General features: G+C 55.8%; 5 protein-coding genes across 5 annotated transcripts; 2 read left to right on the forward strand and 3 right to left on the reverse strand.

Moving 5' to 3' along the window:
• Positions 1-1,539: 1,539 nt before the first annotated feature.
• CDEST_14721 (Putative nucleobase cation symporter 2 family) lies at positions 1,540-4,384 on the forward strand. Its single transcript, XM_062930877.1, has 7 exons — positions 1,540-2,230; positions 2,282-2,371; positions 2,422-2,518; positions 2,563-2,656; positions 2,715-3,182; positions 3,227-3,707; positions 3,756-4,384. Exons 1-7 carry the CDS (start codon positions 2,054-2,056, stop codon positions 4,251-4,253), a joined length of 1,905 nt encoding a protein of 634 aa, XP_062786928.1. The 5' UTR covers positions 1,540-2,053; the 3' UTR covers positions 4,254-4,384.
• A 142-nt stretch (positions 4,385-4,526) lies between these two features.
• Positions 4,527-6,068, forward strand: CDEST_14722 (Putative peptidase C12, ubiquitin carboxyl-terminal hydrolase, ubiquitinyl hydrolase, UCH37 type). Its single transcript, XM_062930878.1, has 3 exons — positions 4,527-4,747; positions 4,801-4,814; positions 4,860-6,068. The coding sequence occupies exons 1-3, from the start codon at positions 4,726-4,728 to the stop codon at positions 5,781-5,783; spliced, it is 960 nt and encodes a 319-aa protein (XP_062786929.1). The 5' UTR covers positions 4,527-4,725; the 3' UTR covers positions 5,784-6,068.
• Positions 6,069-6,251: 183 nt separating this feature from the next.
• Positions 6,252-12,986, reverse strand: CDEST_14723 (uncharacterized protein). Its single transcript, XM_062930879.1, has 3 exons — positions 12,460-12,986; positions 9,239-12,391; positions 6,252-9,193 (listed from the first exon to the last, which is right to left on the reverse strand). Exons 2-3 carry the CDS (start codon positions 12,386-12,388, stop codon positions 6,686-6,688), a joined length of 5,658 nt encoding a protein of 1,885 aa, XP_062786930.1. The 5' UTR covers positions 12,389-12,391; positions 12,460-12,986; the 3' UTR covers positions 6,252-6,685.
• Positions 12,987-14,417: 1,431 nt separating this feature from the next.
• Positions 14,418-16,697, reverse strand: CDEST_14724 (uncharacterized protein). The gene has a single exon (XM_062930880.1). The coding sequence runs from the start codon at positions 15,430-15,432 to the stop codon at positions 14,668-14,670; it is 765 nt and encodes a 254-aa protein (XP_062786931.1). The 5' UTR covers positions 15,433-16,697; the 3' UTR covers positions 14,418-14,667.
• Position 16,698: 1 nt separating this feature from the next.
• CDEST_14725 (uncharacterized protein) lies at positions 16,699-17,431 on the reverse strand. Its single transcript, XM_062930881.1, has 2 exons — positions 17,123-17,431; positions 16,699-17,062 (listed from the first exon to the last, which is right to left on the reverse strand). Exon 1 carries the CDS (start codon positions 17,387-17,389, stop codon positions 17,129-17,131), a length of 261 nt encoding a protein of 86 aa, XP_062786932.1. The 5' UTR covers positions 17,390-17,431; the 3' UTR covers positions 16,699-17,062; positions 17,123-17,128.
• Positions 17,432-17,486: the final 55 nt, after the last annotated feature.

A 17,486-nucleotide genomic window follows, 5' to 3' on the forward strand; every position in this document is an offset into this window, starting at 1 on the left:
CGTGACGGTCTGCGAGAGGGCTGTTGACGACGTTCAAAGTCTCCATAGCGCTGGGGCGACAAAGAGAGCAAGCAGGGGAAGAGCGGCATTTTGTAGCAGTGCATGATGTGCAGGCAAGGTACGGCACACCCGTGTCTTGGGTCTTTTCGGAGGCGACCAGTCAAGAGGCCGTCAGGTCAGACCGATGACGGCTGTCGGACAGGTAGTATCAGCCGCAATGGCAAACATCCAGATCGATATGGAAAAGAGGGGCAGACGTGAGAGCAGGACGTTGCCACAAGACCAATCTCGGTAGACGACGAATTTCCCGCATATGATGCAAAGTACCGCAGGGCACCCTTGGCGGTCCTATCGAGAAGCTTCGAGACACGTCTCGCTTGCCAAGTGCAACGCTGGAGCGGGGACATGCAGGCTCGAGATTGGTCTACGGATACGATTCTTGTTGTTGTCTTGGAAGTCCAACAATACTGACGGCGATGATGAAATGCCAACTTCGTAAGGGATAGTCTACGAGGCCATTGACCGGTGGCTTGAGTGGATTGGGGTCGTGATAGTGCGGCAGGTGGGCCTAAGTGGCAAGGCCTTCGATGTTGGAAGCCCTCAAAAAGTCCGATGGCGGCCTCCTGATTCCGAACCTATTCAGACGACATTCGACGTCTAAGAAGAGGAGGTTGACGGGCGGATAACAACCAGAAAATGGCGCCGTTGTCGGCAGTCTGAGCGGTACACCGCCAGGACTAAGGCACGTCTAACCTGACAGCTGGGCTGAAGGTCCATGGGGCGTTGCGCACAGATGGAGTTCGTCTCTTTGTGGACTCGAGCTAACGAACCATATGGCATCGTCTCTTTTTTGAGCGTCTGTCAACTCGTACGAGACCGGTCATCCGAGCAGTCATGGCTGAGGAGGTTAGCGGATGGCTAGGACGAGGTGGTTGGCGGAGTGGCCGTCATCGAGGTCGTTCCGAGCCAATAGACAGACATAATGTTAATCTTTAGGAAGTCTCCTTATCGAACCAGGAAAAGGGGAAGAAGTGCTCTCATTTCTGAGCGGGCGTTGGCAAGTACACTTGAATACCTAGGTACCTAATTCAGTCGACGGCAGCCACCAACCATCCAAGCGTCCCATCAGACTAGTGTGGTCAGTCATCGGCAGCTAGCACCAAGGTGCAGAGGGAACAGTTTTGCCTTCGGCCTTAAGGCAATGTCGGCCTGGACCTTGTTTTCCCATCCGGGGGGCAAGCTGGCCTACGATGTGGACTTCCCGTCACGCCCCCACCTCTACGCAGCATTGGCGCTGCATGGAAAAGAAAGAATAGCACACCCTCTACCATTGGCGTCCCTCAGGTGGCAGCCGAGCTAAGGCATGGTGTACTCGGTGCGGTCAAGTCGGAAAGCCAAGGTACGGTACCTTGCTTTAAGTGAAAGACAAATGTGGTCCAGGCAGAAACCAAGGTAGGTAGTAGATAGGCAGTTTGTAGAATGCATTATTGTAGACTGAGGTAGACAACGGACAAGGGAGGAGCTGGCAAGGATATAATTGTTTCCTGCCACTGTCGCTCCTTCCAGACCCAGGTTCTTCCCTTCTTCAGGCATTCCATCAACGCTCTCTCGCTTTCTTCTCCAACGGCGCGACTGCCTTCGCTTTTCTTCTCCTTCCCAGGACTTAGACACTTCTTTTTCTTCTTCCCCATCTGTCTTTCCTGGTACTTGCTTACCTAGAGGCCAGCACCTTCCCAGGTACGTAGGTAGTCGCCAGAAAGAAAAAAAAACCATCTGTACTCCCGCTGGGTACCTAACGTCCGTCCTATTCCTTCCAACTTATCGTCCCCTACCGGCCGGCCTGCTCGGTTACCTTCCCCTCCTCTTCTCTCCTCCCTCGCCGTGACCTCGCCGCTTTCACCAACCACCTTTCACTGCACCTCACACAAGAGTCTAAGACATCTCAACCTTCTTCCTTGTGTGCGCTGAGTCTTGTGTCACCAACTCCTCACCCACCACCACTTCGAGTCGCCTGGACGGTGGCCCGCCGACTTTCCTTCCTCCATCGCCCAGCATGAGCAACATGTCGACTCACTCCAACATGGAGCGCTTAGAGCCCGTCGAATCGCCCGTTCAGAGATCGACCATCGGCCGCAAGTTCCGTGGCATGTGGAAAGCCGTCGATCGCTTCGACAAGACAATCTCGTCGTCTACTTTTGGTCGCATCTTCCGACTCGAGGGAAGCGGTCACGTAAGTATTACCTCGCCTTGAATCTTGCTCATCCTCGCTGATCCTGCCCAGTCCAAAGAGATACCCGATTCATCCTTCTTGCGGGAGATTCGCGCAGGCGTCACAACCTTTGCGACCATGGCCTACATCATCGCCGTGAATGTGAGTACCTATATGCCTTCAATCACGTGAGACGCATACTGATAGGACAGGCAATCATTCTCTCGCAGACGGGCGGCACTTGCGAATGTGACTTGGAGAACCGAGCCGAATGCGATTCCATTCTCGCCTACAAGGCGTGCAAAGAGAGTGAGTTGGCTGATATCTCGCCACGAATCGCGCTGACATTGCAGATGTCCGACTCGATTTGATCACCGCAACCGCAGCCATTGCCGGGCTCTCCAGCTTCGTCTTCGGGTTCTTCACTAACCTGCCAGTGGCGCTCGCGTAAGCCCTTCGTACCGAGAACTCTGATCAACTTAGGCGCTGACAATGGAAAATATAGTCCCGGCATGGGCCTCAACGCCTACTTTGCCTTTCAAGTGGTTGGCCCCAACGGCTCGGGTGCCATCCCGTACCGGGTAGCCCTCACGGCAGTCTTTGTAGAGGGTCTCATTTTCATCTTTCTCGCTCTCACCGGAATGCGTCAGTGGCTCGTCAAGCTCATCCCCGCAACCATCAAGACGGCAACCGGAGTCGGTATTGGTTTCTTCCTGACAGAAATTGGGCTTTCTTACTCGGCGGGGATCGGTGCCATCACAGGAGGCTGGAAGTCTACCCCTCTCGCCATCGCTGGCTGTCCTGTCGAGATGATCGACCCTGAGACCCAAATGTGCGCTGGTGGCATCATGTCAAGCCCAAAGATGTGGACTGCCATTTTCGCCGGCGGTGTTGTCACGGCCTACTTGATGTCGTTCCGAGTCAAATACGCACTCATCATGGGTATTGCCTTGGTGTCGATCTTGTCATGGCCGTAAGTACGTCGAAGCGCCCTACCCGATCCTGCTAACCTCTCAGACGTAATACGTCTATTACGTACTTTCCCTACAACGAGGAGGGCGACAACCGTTACAACTTCTTCAAGAAAGTCGTTACCTTCCATCCAATCGAGCGCACTCTCAACGTCCTGGACTGGGACGTGTCCAAGAACGGATCGCAATTCGCACTTGCCCTCTTCACTTTTCTCTATGTCGACATTATTGATGCCACGGCCACTCTGTACTCGATGGTCCGCTTCTGCGGTGTTGTTGACCCCAAAGATGGCGATTTCCCTCGTTCCACGATTGCTTATTGCTGCGATGCGGCATGCATTTCTATCGGTTCACTGATGGGATGCTCTCCTGTGACAGCCTTCATCGAGAGCGGCGCAGGTATCGCGGAGGGCGGTCGCACCGGATTGACGTCTATGACCACCGGGCTCTGCTTCCTCGTCTCCATCTTCTTCTCCCCTATCTTTGCGTCAATCCCGCCCTGGGCAACCGGCTGCACGCTTGTTCTAGTACGTCTCCACGGTCCCGTTGAATGTGCCTTGTTTTAACTCCTACAGGTCGGCTGCATGATGATCCGCCAGATCACCCAGATCAACTGGCGATACATTGGCGATGTTCTTCCTTCATTTGTTGTCATGACCTTCATTCCGTTCTCCTATAGTGTCGCCTACGGCCTCATTGCGTGCGTTTCCTCCGTCGCATCATCTGGACTGCAGCTAACGAACGGCAGAGGCGTCTTCGTGTACACCGTTCTCAACGGTCTTATTGCCCTGACTGTCTGGCTTTCCGGAGGCAGGCTCGAGCCTCGCGAATACGACGCTAAGGAGTACTGGTCCTGGAGAGGCTCTGGCAAGAAGCCTTGGTTCGTTCGTGCCGTTCGTACCAGCTGTTTCAGCAACGGTGACCATGACAGCAAGCGGCAGTTCAACATGCAGGACGACCACGAGAGCTCTTACGCTCCGGGCTCGCGTATGGGTTCATCGGACCACAAGGAGGACGGTGTTCACATGGTGACGATTCCACAGCGTGCGGTCACGCCGCGCTCCGTGCACTGAATGTACTCAACCGGAAGCTGTATTCTTCATTAGTATGTTTGGGAGGGTGATTTTCTGCGAGGAATTTCTGTGCCAGAGACACTGGCGATATAACTTGAATCAGCTTGCACTGTTGTAGATAGCAATGGAACAATGTTTGGAATCACGTTGATATCCACTTAAAGTGTGGTCGGTGCCGCGAGCCCGGCGGATATTTGACCCTTGCCCCGCCCCACAGCGCATGTACCGCATGGACCCGCCACAGACAGCTCCAACCTTACATCAACGGCTATACGTTTCGCTCGAAGCATCAGAGCTTCAACCTTTCAGCTTTCCTTCCCAGCTCCCTTTCCCAAGTTACCAATTCTTCACTGACGGCGAAATTCAAACTTGATTGTGAACCGAGCCAATAGAGCAGCCGCCGGCGCACCCTGCAGAGACCCGGTGTTACTACGACTAATCAATTTCACAAATCACCTCCCACGCCAGCACGATGAGTGGTGGATGGAATACCAGTACGCAAGCTTCAAACACCCTGTCGCTCTCCTCCCTCTGCTAATCCTCATAGTCGAGTCTGATGCAGTAAGCAACCTTCCCGAACAAACGATCTCCAAGCTAATTGCCTAGGGCGTCTTCACCTACCTGCTCGAGAACCTCGGTGTCAAGGGCGTCCAGTTTGAGGAGCTTCTGACACTTTCCCCTGACGAGCTCGCTCCACTGCAACCCATATACGGCATCATCTTCCTCTTCCGCTATCCCTCCGAGGGTCTCCCCACGCGACCGCAGGAGTCCTACGACCGCGACGCCGCTGAAAGCCTCTTCTTCGCCCAACAGACGATTCAGAATGCATGCGGCACACAAGCGCTTCTCAGCGTTGTCCTCAACAAGCCAGACGAGGTCGACATTGGCGAGAAGCTCTCGGAGTTCCGTGATTTCACTATGGTCCTGCCACCTGAATTCCGCGGCGAGGCTCTCAGCAATTCGGATCTGATCCGCGAAGTGCACAACAGTTTTGCCAAGAGCAGCCCCTTCGTTGACGAGACGCAGAAGACGGGCGAAGCCGAGGACGCCTTCCACTTCATCGCCTATACACCCATCAACGGCAAGCTCTACGAGCTGGATGGTCTACAGCCCGCCCCCATCTCGCACGGCGCCTGCACGACCGACGAGTTTCCGAGCAAGGTGACGCAGGTGCTGCAGGACCGCATGCTCACGTACGCCAGCTCCGAGATCCGGTTCAATGTGCTGGCCATGGTGCGCGACCCGCGGATCGCCGCAAAAGAGATAGGCGACGCCGAGACGCTCGAGCGCGAAAACGAGAAGCGCCGCAATTGGCGGTTTGAGAACGCCTTGCGCCGGCACAACTTCGTCGGCTTCGCTGGCGAGGTGCTCAAGGGCGTTGTGGCCCAGAAGGTCTCGAGCGGAGATGCGGCGTTCGAGGCGTGGATCAAGGAAGGCCTTGAGCGTAGAAAGAGAGACGAGGACGCGGTGAGACTGAGGCGGAAGATGGCGGGTGGCGGTGGTGACGATGACGAGGATATGATCGGCTAAACGTGTCAATAATACCATGGACAGGCTGGTGGTGGGGCTCTTGACTTATAAAAACAAGGCTTGTGTGTGCTCTGAAGGCCTACCGTCGCGGATGCCTCGATGCTCTGATGGGACTTGGGAAAAGGATTGGGGGCACTCATTCAGTTGGTCGGCAGCAGTCTCCCCTACTCTCAACCTATAACTCATTGTATTATTCCACCCGTGGCAAATGTGAACTGCGGCATCATGGCGGCATACCCCCGTCGACGGGAATATACGGAGAGCTGTCTCTCCCAATCGACCTTGACATGATCCTTAAGCTACGGAGTCCCGGTCATCACAGTAGCACCAAACGCACTATCTGCGTGGTCTGCCACAGTCGTTAGCTGACGGTGCAAGGGTGGAACACCTTTGGCGTGTCTGGCGGTCGAGCAGACGAGACTTCAGTCTATAGGGATAGCTTGATGGAGGATCCTTGGACGAAAACAAGGGCCAAGGAGCTTTATAGTTGATGCTAGTAGTCAACATGGACCGGGTATTTACACGATGCTCTTTACAAAAGAACGTACACTATACAAACACACCTGTACACCCACAAACGACTTCGGGATCATACGCAAGAAAACCGCCAAGCAAATATACCGGTTTACCCTTCCAAGCGCCTGGGCCTCGGCCATGGTTATACACCCCTCGCGGACAGATCCCAGCCTCCTACCTGCCCCCTCCAGACACCATACAGACATAAAAAAATACGCTATGCCACCGTAAAGCCAGACGCCTGAGCCGAGTCTAGTAATGCACTAAAGCGAGCTGACGCTCATAGGGGGCCATAAGAACTTGAGAAAAGAGCGAAGGAAAAGAGAAAGTATAAAAAAGACGCTATACGAAAATAGGAAATTAAAAAAACCTCCAACTAAACGCCCTCACTCCCGCAGCTCGACGCCCACTTCTTGGTGAACAAGCCTCAATACCCAAGAGGCCTCCGAGACGCTGGCGCACTGGAAGCACCATTTTTTGACCGAGCCCGAAGCACCACCCGTCTTGGGCGCCACACCGATCTCGCCTCGTTCGTCGCGGATCTCTTCCCAGATACCGCAAACAATACCTCTGCTGCCCATGGGCGTGAAGCAGCCGCTGCCCAGAACGGCGTCGAGCACGACGCGAGCCTTGTCTGATTTCTTGGGAATGGTGGTGACGGTGACACGCTTCTCAAGGCCGTGGTTTGCGCGTAACTCCTGGCGCCAGCCCGGCGGTGGGCGGCGGATTTGCAGCAGGCAGTTGCCGTAATCTTCCCACTTAGTTGAGGTGACGAGCAGATGCAGCCGGATCTTGATGTTGTCGGACGATAGAGGGGTGCGGATGGAGTTTGAATAGACGCTGATCGACGGGGAGCGGGGGTAGCCGTCGGACGAGGAGCCGGACGTGTAGAGGCTATTGTGGGCTGAGAAACGGCCCTGTTTATCGATGGACGACCGCGCGATGTTGAAGGTACCAGCGCCCGTGAGCCTCTTGAGAAAGCTCGTAGCGGATGGGCTCGACGATGGCGTGCTGCCGTCGTGGGACTGAGAAGGGGCGCGGGTCGACGCGCGATAGCTGTTTTTGCGGCCGAACCAGCTACGCCGACGGCTGCTGTTGTCTTCATTCTCTTCAGCGGGCCTTTCACCGAATGACTTGTAGCGCGCCTCGTTCTCGAGCTGGATAAACTTCTGGTTGTTGAGGCGTGCGTGGTGGACAGCCATGTAGAGATTGAAACACTCCGTGCTCGACGGGCAGCGGAAGCGGAAGTTGCCGCCACCAATCTCCTTGTTCTTGCAGTTGTCCCTGACGGCGGAGCGGATCTCCAGATCGACAACGGTGGACTGTCGGAGGAGAACGAGGGGCGTTAGCTCGAGGGAAACCAGGGGAACATCGGGTTGCCCTCCGGGGCTCATGACTAGGGAGTATGCCTCAATAACTCCAGCAGTGACCTGAATAGAGCAGGGCTCAAATGATATGTCCTTCCATTGACCCTTCTTCTCATTCCAGTAAGAAATAGAAGCGATGTACTTAGTGTAGTCTTCCGAAGCACTCATCTTGCGGCCACGAAGGCCGGCTTGTGAGGCCGAGTTGGACGGCGTCAAGCTGCATACGGATTCGGAGACCATCGATTCTTGAACGAAGGATTGTGAGATCATCGATTCTTCCCTGAAGGAGTCGACAGAAGCCTCTGGCTCAGGCTCCCGCTCCGGGACCCAATCGTGTTTGCGTTCACGGTCACGTTCATGGTCACGGTCACGCCTTCGCTCATGATCGCCTTCCCGCTCCGGCCGAGATTCAGGCTCCCTAATGCTGAAACCCACCTCGGTTTCGGGGATGTCTTCGTCAAACTCATCTTCGGACGATGTGTAGTCGGATTCTGTCTCCGACTCACTCTCTGATATCTCGGTGACGGAACGGGATGTATCGGAGGACTCTTCCGACGGCAGGTACTCGTGCTTCAAGGGAGACGATCCTCGTCGCTTCACGCGAGGACTTTGAAGATCGACGGGAGGCTGCAGCTTGGGGGGCTTGGGGCTAAGTGAACGGTGAATAGGGGGAGGCGGGGCACCGTCCTCGCGAAAGGGGGTTGTGTTGGGTGCGGCCCTGTGTCTGCCTTCGCTTTCGTGGTAAAATTCCTGGGTTGGCGTCCTTTCAGGCGAGGGACTACGGTCGACAGGAGTGGTCGGCATGCTCGAGCCACGGTTATAGTAGTGACTAGAAGCCGGCCGCGTTGGGGTCATGGGCTCTGGGGACGACATGTCTCTTGAAGAGGAGCCACGCAGCTTGCCGCCAACAGGTATGTCTGTTCTATACTGTGGCGACTCGGGGAGACTCTCCCCCGTAACAATGGGGAGACGCTCCTTTGGGGGTACCGGAGTAGTGCCGACGATTTCAAGCCAGTCGTCCACTTGATCATCGTTGTCCGTAACGAGGCTCAGCAGCTCGTACCATTGCCGGCCGTTATGGGTGCCTTGTACCATCAAGACAAGCTCGTATCTTGCATCACCACGGCGGGCTGAGATGACAGTCATGGGCATGGGGGGGAACAGAAGCCATGTCCGGCGACCGCTACCGGTCTCTCGAATGAGTAGGTCGCCCTTATCATTGCTCGCGCCGGGAAGATCGCGATGGACGAGCTCGACCTGGCACTCGAGTCTTTGCCCATTAGAGTGGGCCAAGCTGAGCGAGAAGAGGTCCTTAGCGCTGACCTGTCGCTTGGGGTCGATCTTGACGGATTCCATTGGCGCGAGCGTTCGGAGATCCCGAATTCTAGTCGTATCCGTGTTGATGGCGTCCTCGTCTGCCAACCGAGCGGACTCCTCTCTGTGTCGACGGCGGGCCTTCTCCTGCAGTGCATCGTAGTCACCGACCAAAGCAAGAGTGTCGTAAGAGCCAATGGCGGCGTGGAGACCCTATGATCGTCAGCTCTGTTTTTCGAAAACCTGCAGGGGACTTACCTTGGTAAACTTCGCAAGAGTCCTGATGCGAAGCACTGGCCGCTTCAACAAGTGCGCAACGTCGACGCGTTCTCCGTCTTCGTTAATAACGTCGCCTTCGGCGTTGCGCGGGAGGGCGTTGATGAGCGAGTCCTCGTCATCGAGGCGGTCGGCTGCAGGGGCCAGGTTGACAATGAGATCCTGGAAGCCGAGACGCCATGCGTCCATGTAGGCGTCATAAATGGGGGACGCGGTGTGCAACCAGGAGATTAGCCTGTCGATGTCCGTGTGAGATGCCCTCTTATGAGCGGTCTTCAGTTTCTCCAGGGCAACTCCCATGTTGACGACAGATTTCGACATGCTGTTCGCTTTGCGGCCGGGAGACTCAGGGCCAAAAAGGTCGACGGCGCTCGCAGAGCCCTCTTGGAGGACGGTAGACAGAAGCACAGGGATGACACCATCGACTAGCGTCTTGAGTTCACGCTGGTATAAGTTCTCGTCGTCTGCAAACTCCTTCAAGAGATCCTTGGTCGTGATCGTGTCCGGTCGGGTGGTGGCTCTCTTGATGCTGGCCGCCTTTCTCACACTCGGTCGGTGTTTGACACTTCTTAGGCTGCCCGGGACCTGGCTGTCATCGGGCAACGACAAAACTGACACTAGATCGGAGTGCTTTGTTAATCTTCTCTTGAGACCTGATTTATTGCTCCGCTGCGAAACGTTGCTCCTCGTAAGGCCAGTGGCTTGCGTGATAGTGGTGTCGGACAGTTGTGAGGTCATGTCCGAGTAGGCGCTTTGGGTGTCTGCAGACCCCAAAATGGTGGAAAGCTCATGCACGCCGTTCGTGGGCGGTTTGCGACGAGGTGTCCTGTCGACACGTACGGAAGACTCGTCAGAGTAAGTCCAGTCATCTGTGAATGTTCGGTCTGAGTAGGTCCGGCTGGAGCCAGATGAGCGGCGACGCATGGTGCGTCCGGATTCTTCGTCCTCCTCGTAGCTGTCGTATTCTTGCTCTAGCCGTCGCTCTTCTTCGCTGATGTACTTGGACGGAGGAGTCTGGTGGCCGCTGGACTCTCCTCTGAATGCCTCTTTCAAGATTTCGCGAAACGGCTTCTTGAGCGACTTCATGGGCGAGGGCGAGCCTCGTGTCGCTGCTCTTCGGCGCAGACCAGCAGGACCAGAGCCAGAGCCAGAGCCAGCAGATGTTGGCGTCTTGGGCTTTTCCTTGGTCTTCTCTTCCACGGGCTTTGGCGCCACATTCTCGTCGTTCTCGGTGGACACACTCAGATCTGTTTCGGTAAATGTGGATTCTGTCCAGTCTGTCGATTGTGTGGTCTGAGTCACATCGGTTGTTTGTGTGGAGGCTGTAAGTCCTGTGGACTGGGACAGCTCAGTCTGGGTCGGAGGGGAAGTCTTCCTCTGGCGTCGCTCAGCGGATGATCGTCTCCGGGTATCCTGAGATTTCGCCTTGTCAAGAGGCTTGCTTTCAGTCGCCTTTGCTTTGGGCGCCAGCTCCTCCTTTTTGGCTGGCTCATCCACAAACGGGTCGACCGTCCCGCTTAGCCACTTCTCAATGCTCGGAGGTTTGTTGGCGACAGGTTGCTTTGGGGGTTCGACAGCATCGTGCAAGATCTTCTTGCCTTCGGTCACCACTTTCTTGAGCACATCAGCAGCCTTGAAGCTGGGGTTGCGCTGGGCCTTCTTTCTCGTCTTGTTCCGGTCGAGAGGAAGATCCAGCTCGCTGAAGGCGGAAAACCCAACTGGAATATCTGCCAATGGCTTCGCACCCGGTGCACTTGTGAGCGAACTGGGCGTAGGATCCGAGTCCTCGAGTCCGGTCTTCATGGCCGAATCTGAGGTGCTAGCCCAAGACTTGCCGTCTGTCGTTGTGGTTGTTGCTGTTGTCTCCGTGTGGGGCGGTGGGTTCCTCTTACGACTAGCTTTTCGTGAGTTTGATGGCTTTCGCGTGGGTGTTGCGGGAAGACTTGATGCGGCATCTTCCACAACCTCGATACGGTCGGAATCATCCTCTTCCACCACGACAATATGATCGGATGAATCTTGCCTTGAGCTGGCCCCACGACTATGGTCGCGCGACTTGGGCCCTGCGCTTTGCGGTCTCGGCGTCTTGAAGGTCGATCCCTCTGACAACGGCGTCTTGGTTGGTTTCACGCGGATGCCGTCGTCGTCAAGCTTCTTCGTGCGTATTGGGGCGACTCTAATACCGTCGTCATCGAGCCTCTTCTTTGGCAAGGTTGCCTGCCTCTCCTGGAGTTCCTTGAGCCTTGCCTGTATCCTGCTGCCATCAAGCGAGTCTGTGGATTTCGACGCTCGATGTCCACTCGGTGGCGGATCCGGCAACTCGACCTTGGATACCCAGTCCTGGATCTTCTTGGCAATGGGCGCCTGGGCGGGCGTCTTTTGTACAAAGCCTTTTGGCAACGGGCTCGGGCCCGGACTCGCTGTGTCTTTGTTTCTCGGGGACCTTGAGCGTGGTGGGCTCTTTTTCCTCTTCTGGGCCATCCAATGGTCATCACTAACAACCCTCTTCTTGGGTGCTTGCTTAGCCTGACCGTCGGGGAGCTCCTCAATGGTTTCGTCGTGTTCGTTGGCCACAGCGTCGTTGTGTACCTCGACCTTCGGGACCGACCTTCGCTTCTGCCGCAGCTTGATCCTGACGCGGTCCTCTTCGGTGACGCTCTCGGTCTCGCCCGGGAACGCAAGTTCTGTAGGCTCGCTCGGGGTGGCCAGGGGATCACCGACGAGCATGACGGCGGCGTTGGCCTTTTGCCATTTCTGAACGCGATCTTTGACACCTCCAGGCTGTTGTACTCTAGCCACGGCGGCCTGTCGCATCTCGGCCCTCATCTCGGCCTTGACTGCATCGAGGCTCATTCTCCGTTTCCGTTCGGCGGCGATGCGCTGCGGAGAGGGACGTCCCCTCAGGAAGTCGGCGAGCAGTGTTGGGGGTTCGGGTGGCTTCTTCATGGTTGCTGCTCGAGGACGGGCAGGCGCGCTCTTGGGGGTCGTCGCCGCCGCATCTGCAGCAGAAGCGGCCGCCTTTTTGGGTGTTGTTGCATCATTGTTCCCATGGGCGACAGGCGTCGAGTGATCGATTGTTACTGCCGCTGCAGCATCGGGCGATTCCTGCTCGTCGGGAGGTTTGGAAGGCATGATCTGCGGTCCATTGTCAGTCACAATGCAAGTCTTCGGGCAAGCGGCGGACCGTAGGAGTCTTGTCGTACGCGTGCGTCCTCCTCTTCTTTCTCTGGGTAAAGATGCGGCGGAAAGGACTGACTTAGCTGCGCTGCATGCTGCCGCACAAGGCTGGACGATCTGCCGCGGTTCTAGCGGCGCATTCAAACAAAGTCGAGAAGTAAGTCGCAGGAGGATAGATGAGGAGGGGAAGGGGGGCAACCAGGACCGCAAAGGAGCGTGAGCTTGTTTGGATGGAGGGGGGAGCGAGGCTGTCGGTGAGATGCGGGTTAGATCAACAGACCGGCTTTGCAGGCCGCAGAAAGTCGGAGCGGGTTCCTTGGAGATTGGCGGCGACTCGCAATAGGGAGGACAAGATGCATGAGCACGAGCATGAGCTTCAGCTTCAGCAGGGAACACGAAGAGCAGCTCAAAGGGCGGTCCCGCTGTGTAGACGCAGAAGCGGAACCAGAGGAGAGAAGCGGTTCGAAAGGCCTAGGGATTGCAGGTAGAAGGTACCTAGATGTTGTGTTGTGTTGTCGCCGTATCAAGTTGCCCGCCCTCGGGCACCGTTGAGCTGGCACTGCCGGAGTTGACAGTGGATGTTGACGCCGGGAGCTTTTCAGACGTAAACAAACCAAAACTGGTAGGGCCGTCAACCACCCTGGGACGATTGACTTGATTGTCCGTACCCAGGTACAGTATTAGCATTAGCCAGCATCCCGGCTCCTGGTCTATCAGGGGGGGCCTAGCAGGGTAAAGACACCTTTCGGCTTTAGCGTCATTCACCCTGGGATCGTACGCTTGACCTCTTTGGCTTGACCCTGTACGACGACCTCTAGCGCTGCCAAAACCTTGAAAACAGCCTGCCAGTGGGGAAGGAAGCAGAGGAGGGGACAAGAAGAGGGAAAGAAAAAGAGAAGAAAAAGAAAAAGGGTTTGGGACGTGGATAGTGGGATCAGTACAAGGATTCTCTCGCCGTCTTCCCTGCTTGGCCCTGTCCCTTTGCCCAGCAGCCTAAGAAGAGCATCAGGATCTGTCAACTCTGCCCCCGAAATTTTGTGAGTCTGACCGACCATCATTTCCCGTCATAGCTGTGCACGAGGTAGTGTAATCTCGAGTCAACCTCGTCGTGGACTCTTGTTTTCCTCGCCCAGCCTCGCTTCTGCCGGCGGTTCGGATCTCGGATGGGCCTCGATGAGACAGCTTGGACGAGCCAGGGCCCTCGGTGAGTCTTTGGTCAACCCGCCGCCGGAATCCCTCTCTCCCTGCTCCTGAACGGCGGCAGCCATCCGGCATGAAATCTCATCCCTCAGAGTGGCTTCGGCTGTCTCTCTCTTGCGGAGGTTTAACGCAACCACGGCCATCCCTGGTTCTTTTTTTTTCTTATCATCACCCCCGCCCAGCATCCCTAGCCACCTTTTCCCCCCTCGGATTCGTCCCTCATACCAAGCAGTCCAATGCCTGCCCGTCCGTCTCGTTGGCCTGCAACGGGTTTTGTTTACTCGCAATAACACGGCGGAATCGCCAAGAGCCAAAGTCAAACCCCCTCCCTATCACGATCTTGGACATATCTCTGGACTGCCAACATTCACTTTGCAGTAGCGTCTTCTCCCGGGAAAGCACTCGGGCGTTGCGTCGCGACCGTTCTCGCATCACGAAATCCCCGAAGTCCTTGCACGTGGTAGTTCCACCCCCTCCTTCCCAGGACTGCTTAACCTACCAAGCTGAGGCTGCATCGCGTGGGCTGCGATCGAAATCTCCTATTAACGACACATCACAGCATCAGAGTCTCAACCTCGCACCCTTCTCTACATTATGTTCGTCCTGTCTCGTCCTACTTTGCCCCGTCCTTACTGGACCGCCTGTATTTGTGTCTGTCACTCTTCGCTCATCAAACGCACAGTAGCACACCACTCGACGGGAAGGACATTGTTGTATAAATTAGAGTGCTAACGCGCGCGATGGCGGTTGCTTAGTTATGCACCTGAACCCCCCCCCCCCCCCCCGCTGTGTGTATGCGCTCGAAAAACAACAATAGCGCCCGAACTAGTGTACCAACCTTAACGTTGGGTGTTGTGCAAACTCAAAACCCCATGCCGTACGGCCATCACCAAATACCTCGCCAAAATGCCCCATCATATGAGGGGGAAAGGAAAAAAAGGAAGGGAAAAAGAATCGACAGTATTGCCTCCCATGGAAGACAGAATGATACCCCTCCCCAAACGCCGTGCAATGTCATGATGTATCGTTGTTGCTCACTCCATCGCGGGCAACAGAAACCGGACCTTCTTTCTTGGCTTCGCAGCCTCTATGTCTTTGTCCATGTCCGCCTCCGGCACGTCCTCCGCGTTCCCGACGTCGCTCGTGCCGCCGATGCTGCTGCCTATTTCGCTCACCATTTCCTGCTCTGTCTCTTCTTCAATGGACCAGACGTCCGGGCTGGGCTCGCGCCAAACACGCTGTGAGCGCTGGTGGCGGAAAGAGACGCTCCGCTGGCGGCCTCGCCCGCCTGGTCGCACAGGCGCCCGGTCCCGACTAGGCGGCAAAAATGGGGGCGAAAGGAGCACATCTGAAGGCTTAGGCCGTGACTTGAACTTGGCGCCGTCTACCGCGAAGTCGCGCAGGCTGAAAGGTACCATGAACCCCTGTGGTGCAAAGCGAACGTAGTCCTCACTGTCGTCGTCGTCGTCGTCGGTATCAGGCGTGGCAATGTCGGAGAGGTCAGGTACCGGCGGTGACCTGCGGCCCTTGGCCTTATTCAGGCTGTCTAGGGTCGACGGGCTCACGCTGCGTACAATGTCGCGCGGGCTGTTGTCCTCGATCCCAGCGTCAAAGTTCATCATGTCGACATCCTCGTCAGCGTCCTCCAGGTCAGGTGCGGGGGTCAAGAAATAAGTGAGTGGGTCGTCGTCGATATCGTCTAGTGAAGGATACTCCTTTGGAATCGTTGGGGCGAGGCGCACTAGAGTAGGTGGCCACGAGTCTCGCCTCGAAGGGGACCTTGGTGTCGTTTGAGGCATCTTGCCGTTGTGTAAAGTGTTGCTAGTGGCCGTTTTGGACTTGGTATATTGATGGAATGGCGTCTGCACAGCAACAGCTGAAGAGACGTATCAAGTCCGCGCCGGCCTGGCCGGCTCAAGAGTAGTACCAGACGAAAGCACAAAGGTAGAGAGCTTCTGACCTTTAACACTGGGAAGGTGCGGTGAATCGTGACGGTTCAGGTTATGTGCAAACTTACAGATGAGGCGGTTTACTCATACTTATATAGTCGCATCGGGGCTTCAGCAGGCAGATGGTTTTGAGCCGGACGCTTTGTGACACTGCCCTCCACCACACACACCGGTAAGATCCAGGCCGGCTGGTGATTCGGCTCAGTCATGTCGACCAGCCCAGGGCTGCTTTGTATGGCTGGAAAAGGGTGGTCACCAGCGTCCATGACCCGGTGCTGAGGTCTCAACATCGTGGGGCAGCCAGCCAGCCACCCTCAGCCCCCTCCCCCCCACGTGGAGGAAGTAGTATGAGAACGTGACTTTTGAGCCGTCAAGACTGACAGAAAAAGCTGTGCAGATCTCCAAGTAACCGGCATGCTGCCAGAAGAAGAGGTGTGTGTCCAAAAGTGGTGGTAAGCTGAGGCCTAGGCTGGAGTTCGTATTGGTTGTATCACTATTCCTCACGAACAGTAAGAAAACCCGGCATTGTGGGCGTCGCGTTCCTCCGGGTGGGTGTTGTCCGCTGCGCGACTACGGCGGCTTTTATGAATAAGCTGACACAGAGTGGCAACCACCACGGATTTCGGTGGGTGGTCGAGTCAGGCAGATGACTGCCTCGCCCGCCATGGCGCCAACCGAACGTGCCGAGTCCCAAGGGCAAAAGACTACCGTTGCTTGACTGGTGGGCATCTTTGAGGCCATGAACTTGAGCGAGTAAGGAATGTGCAAGACAGTCTTTCACTAGACTGGGTGAGGAACAGGTTATGATCGGCCCTCCTACAATCACTGGAGCGACTGGTGTACCTTGCATGACGCCTTGAGGTGGCGCATTTGACTTAAGTTCGCAGACCGGCCTCGTATCATGCCACGGATTGGACAAAAGGGAGTCAAATTCCGATAATTCGTCGGTGAGGTGTGAGAGGCTTGTTCGTTGCCAGACGCTCGCGCGAGTCAATCATCCTTGTCCTTTCGCCTCAGCCTTCCGAGAAATGGGATCGCCACGGTGCATGAACCGCTGTGAGGTGGGCATTGCAGTACATCCGGCGAATACGATTGCGAAGTCTCCGGTCTCCTACCTTCGCCGGGGGAAGCCCAACTATTGTAAGCCAAGATGAGCAATGCAGTGAGGTCCGTCATCGTTCTCATGTCGTCGACATCCTGGATGGTTCTGGCCCACTTGCGAGTCTTGTCTCGAACTGCACAGTCAGCTGTTTTTCGACTGTGTACAGATTGCGTCATGACTTGGGTTTGACAAGGCCGGACAAGCTGCCATCCCATGAGGTCGCCTGGATCACATCCCTGTTATGGAAGTCGAGCAACGGGCCATGGATAGAACGTGACCAGTCTATGGCTCTATGTGCCGCTATTAGCCTGCTTGCTGGGAGAAACACGTATTTTGGAGGGCTAGAGGAGGCGGGTGACACAGGGTTTCCTTGATAATCTTCCATGTGGTGAGTAATCGGTCCTCATCACAGTGAGATTTTGGGTTGTCCCAGCTTACCCGCCGTCACACATAAGAACGCCAGTAAGGGTTACAATGGAGGGAGGCTTGGGGCTGCGTTGCGAGATGCACAAGTACAGGCCGCACAACTGCGACTACAGAAGTGCCTAGGGACAAGAAGCGTGTGTTCCAGCAGGCACGGGCGTGTAAAGGTGGATGGATTGATACGAGCCACGAAGATATATTGTTAGTCGGCAGCGAGATTGGTCGACAGTGAACACAGTGGCAGAAATGAATGTCAGGAACGTTGGGCTTCAACACCGACATAGGCCCGAGTGAAATCTGGGCTCTTGGCGTTGATGTTGGTCGTGAATGGCAAACAGAATGGATCTAGGCGATGGATTGTGCTTAGGTAGTTGGAATT

Source organism: Colletotrichum destructivum, chromosome 10 (assembly GCF_034447905.1).
Source record: "Colletotrichum destructivum chromosome 10, complete sequence".
Classification (NCBI taxonomy): domain Eukaryota; kingdom Fungi; phylum Ascomycota; class Sordariomycetes; order Glomerellales; family Glomerellaceae; genus Colletotrichum; species Colletotrichum destructivum.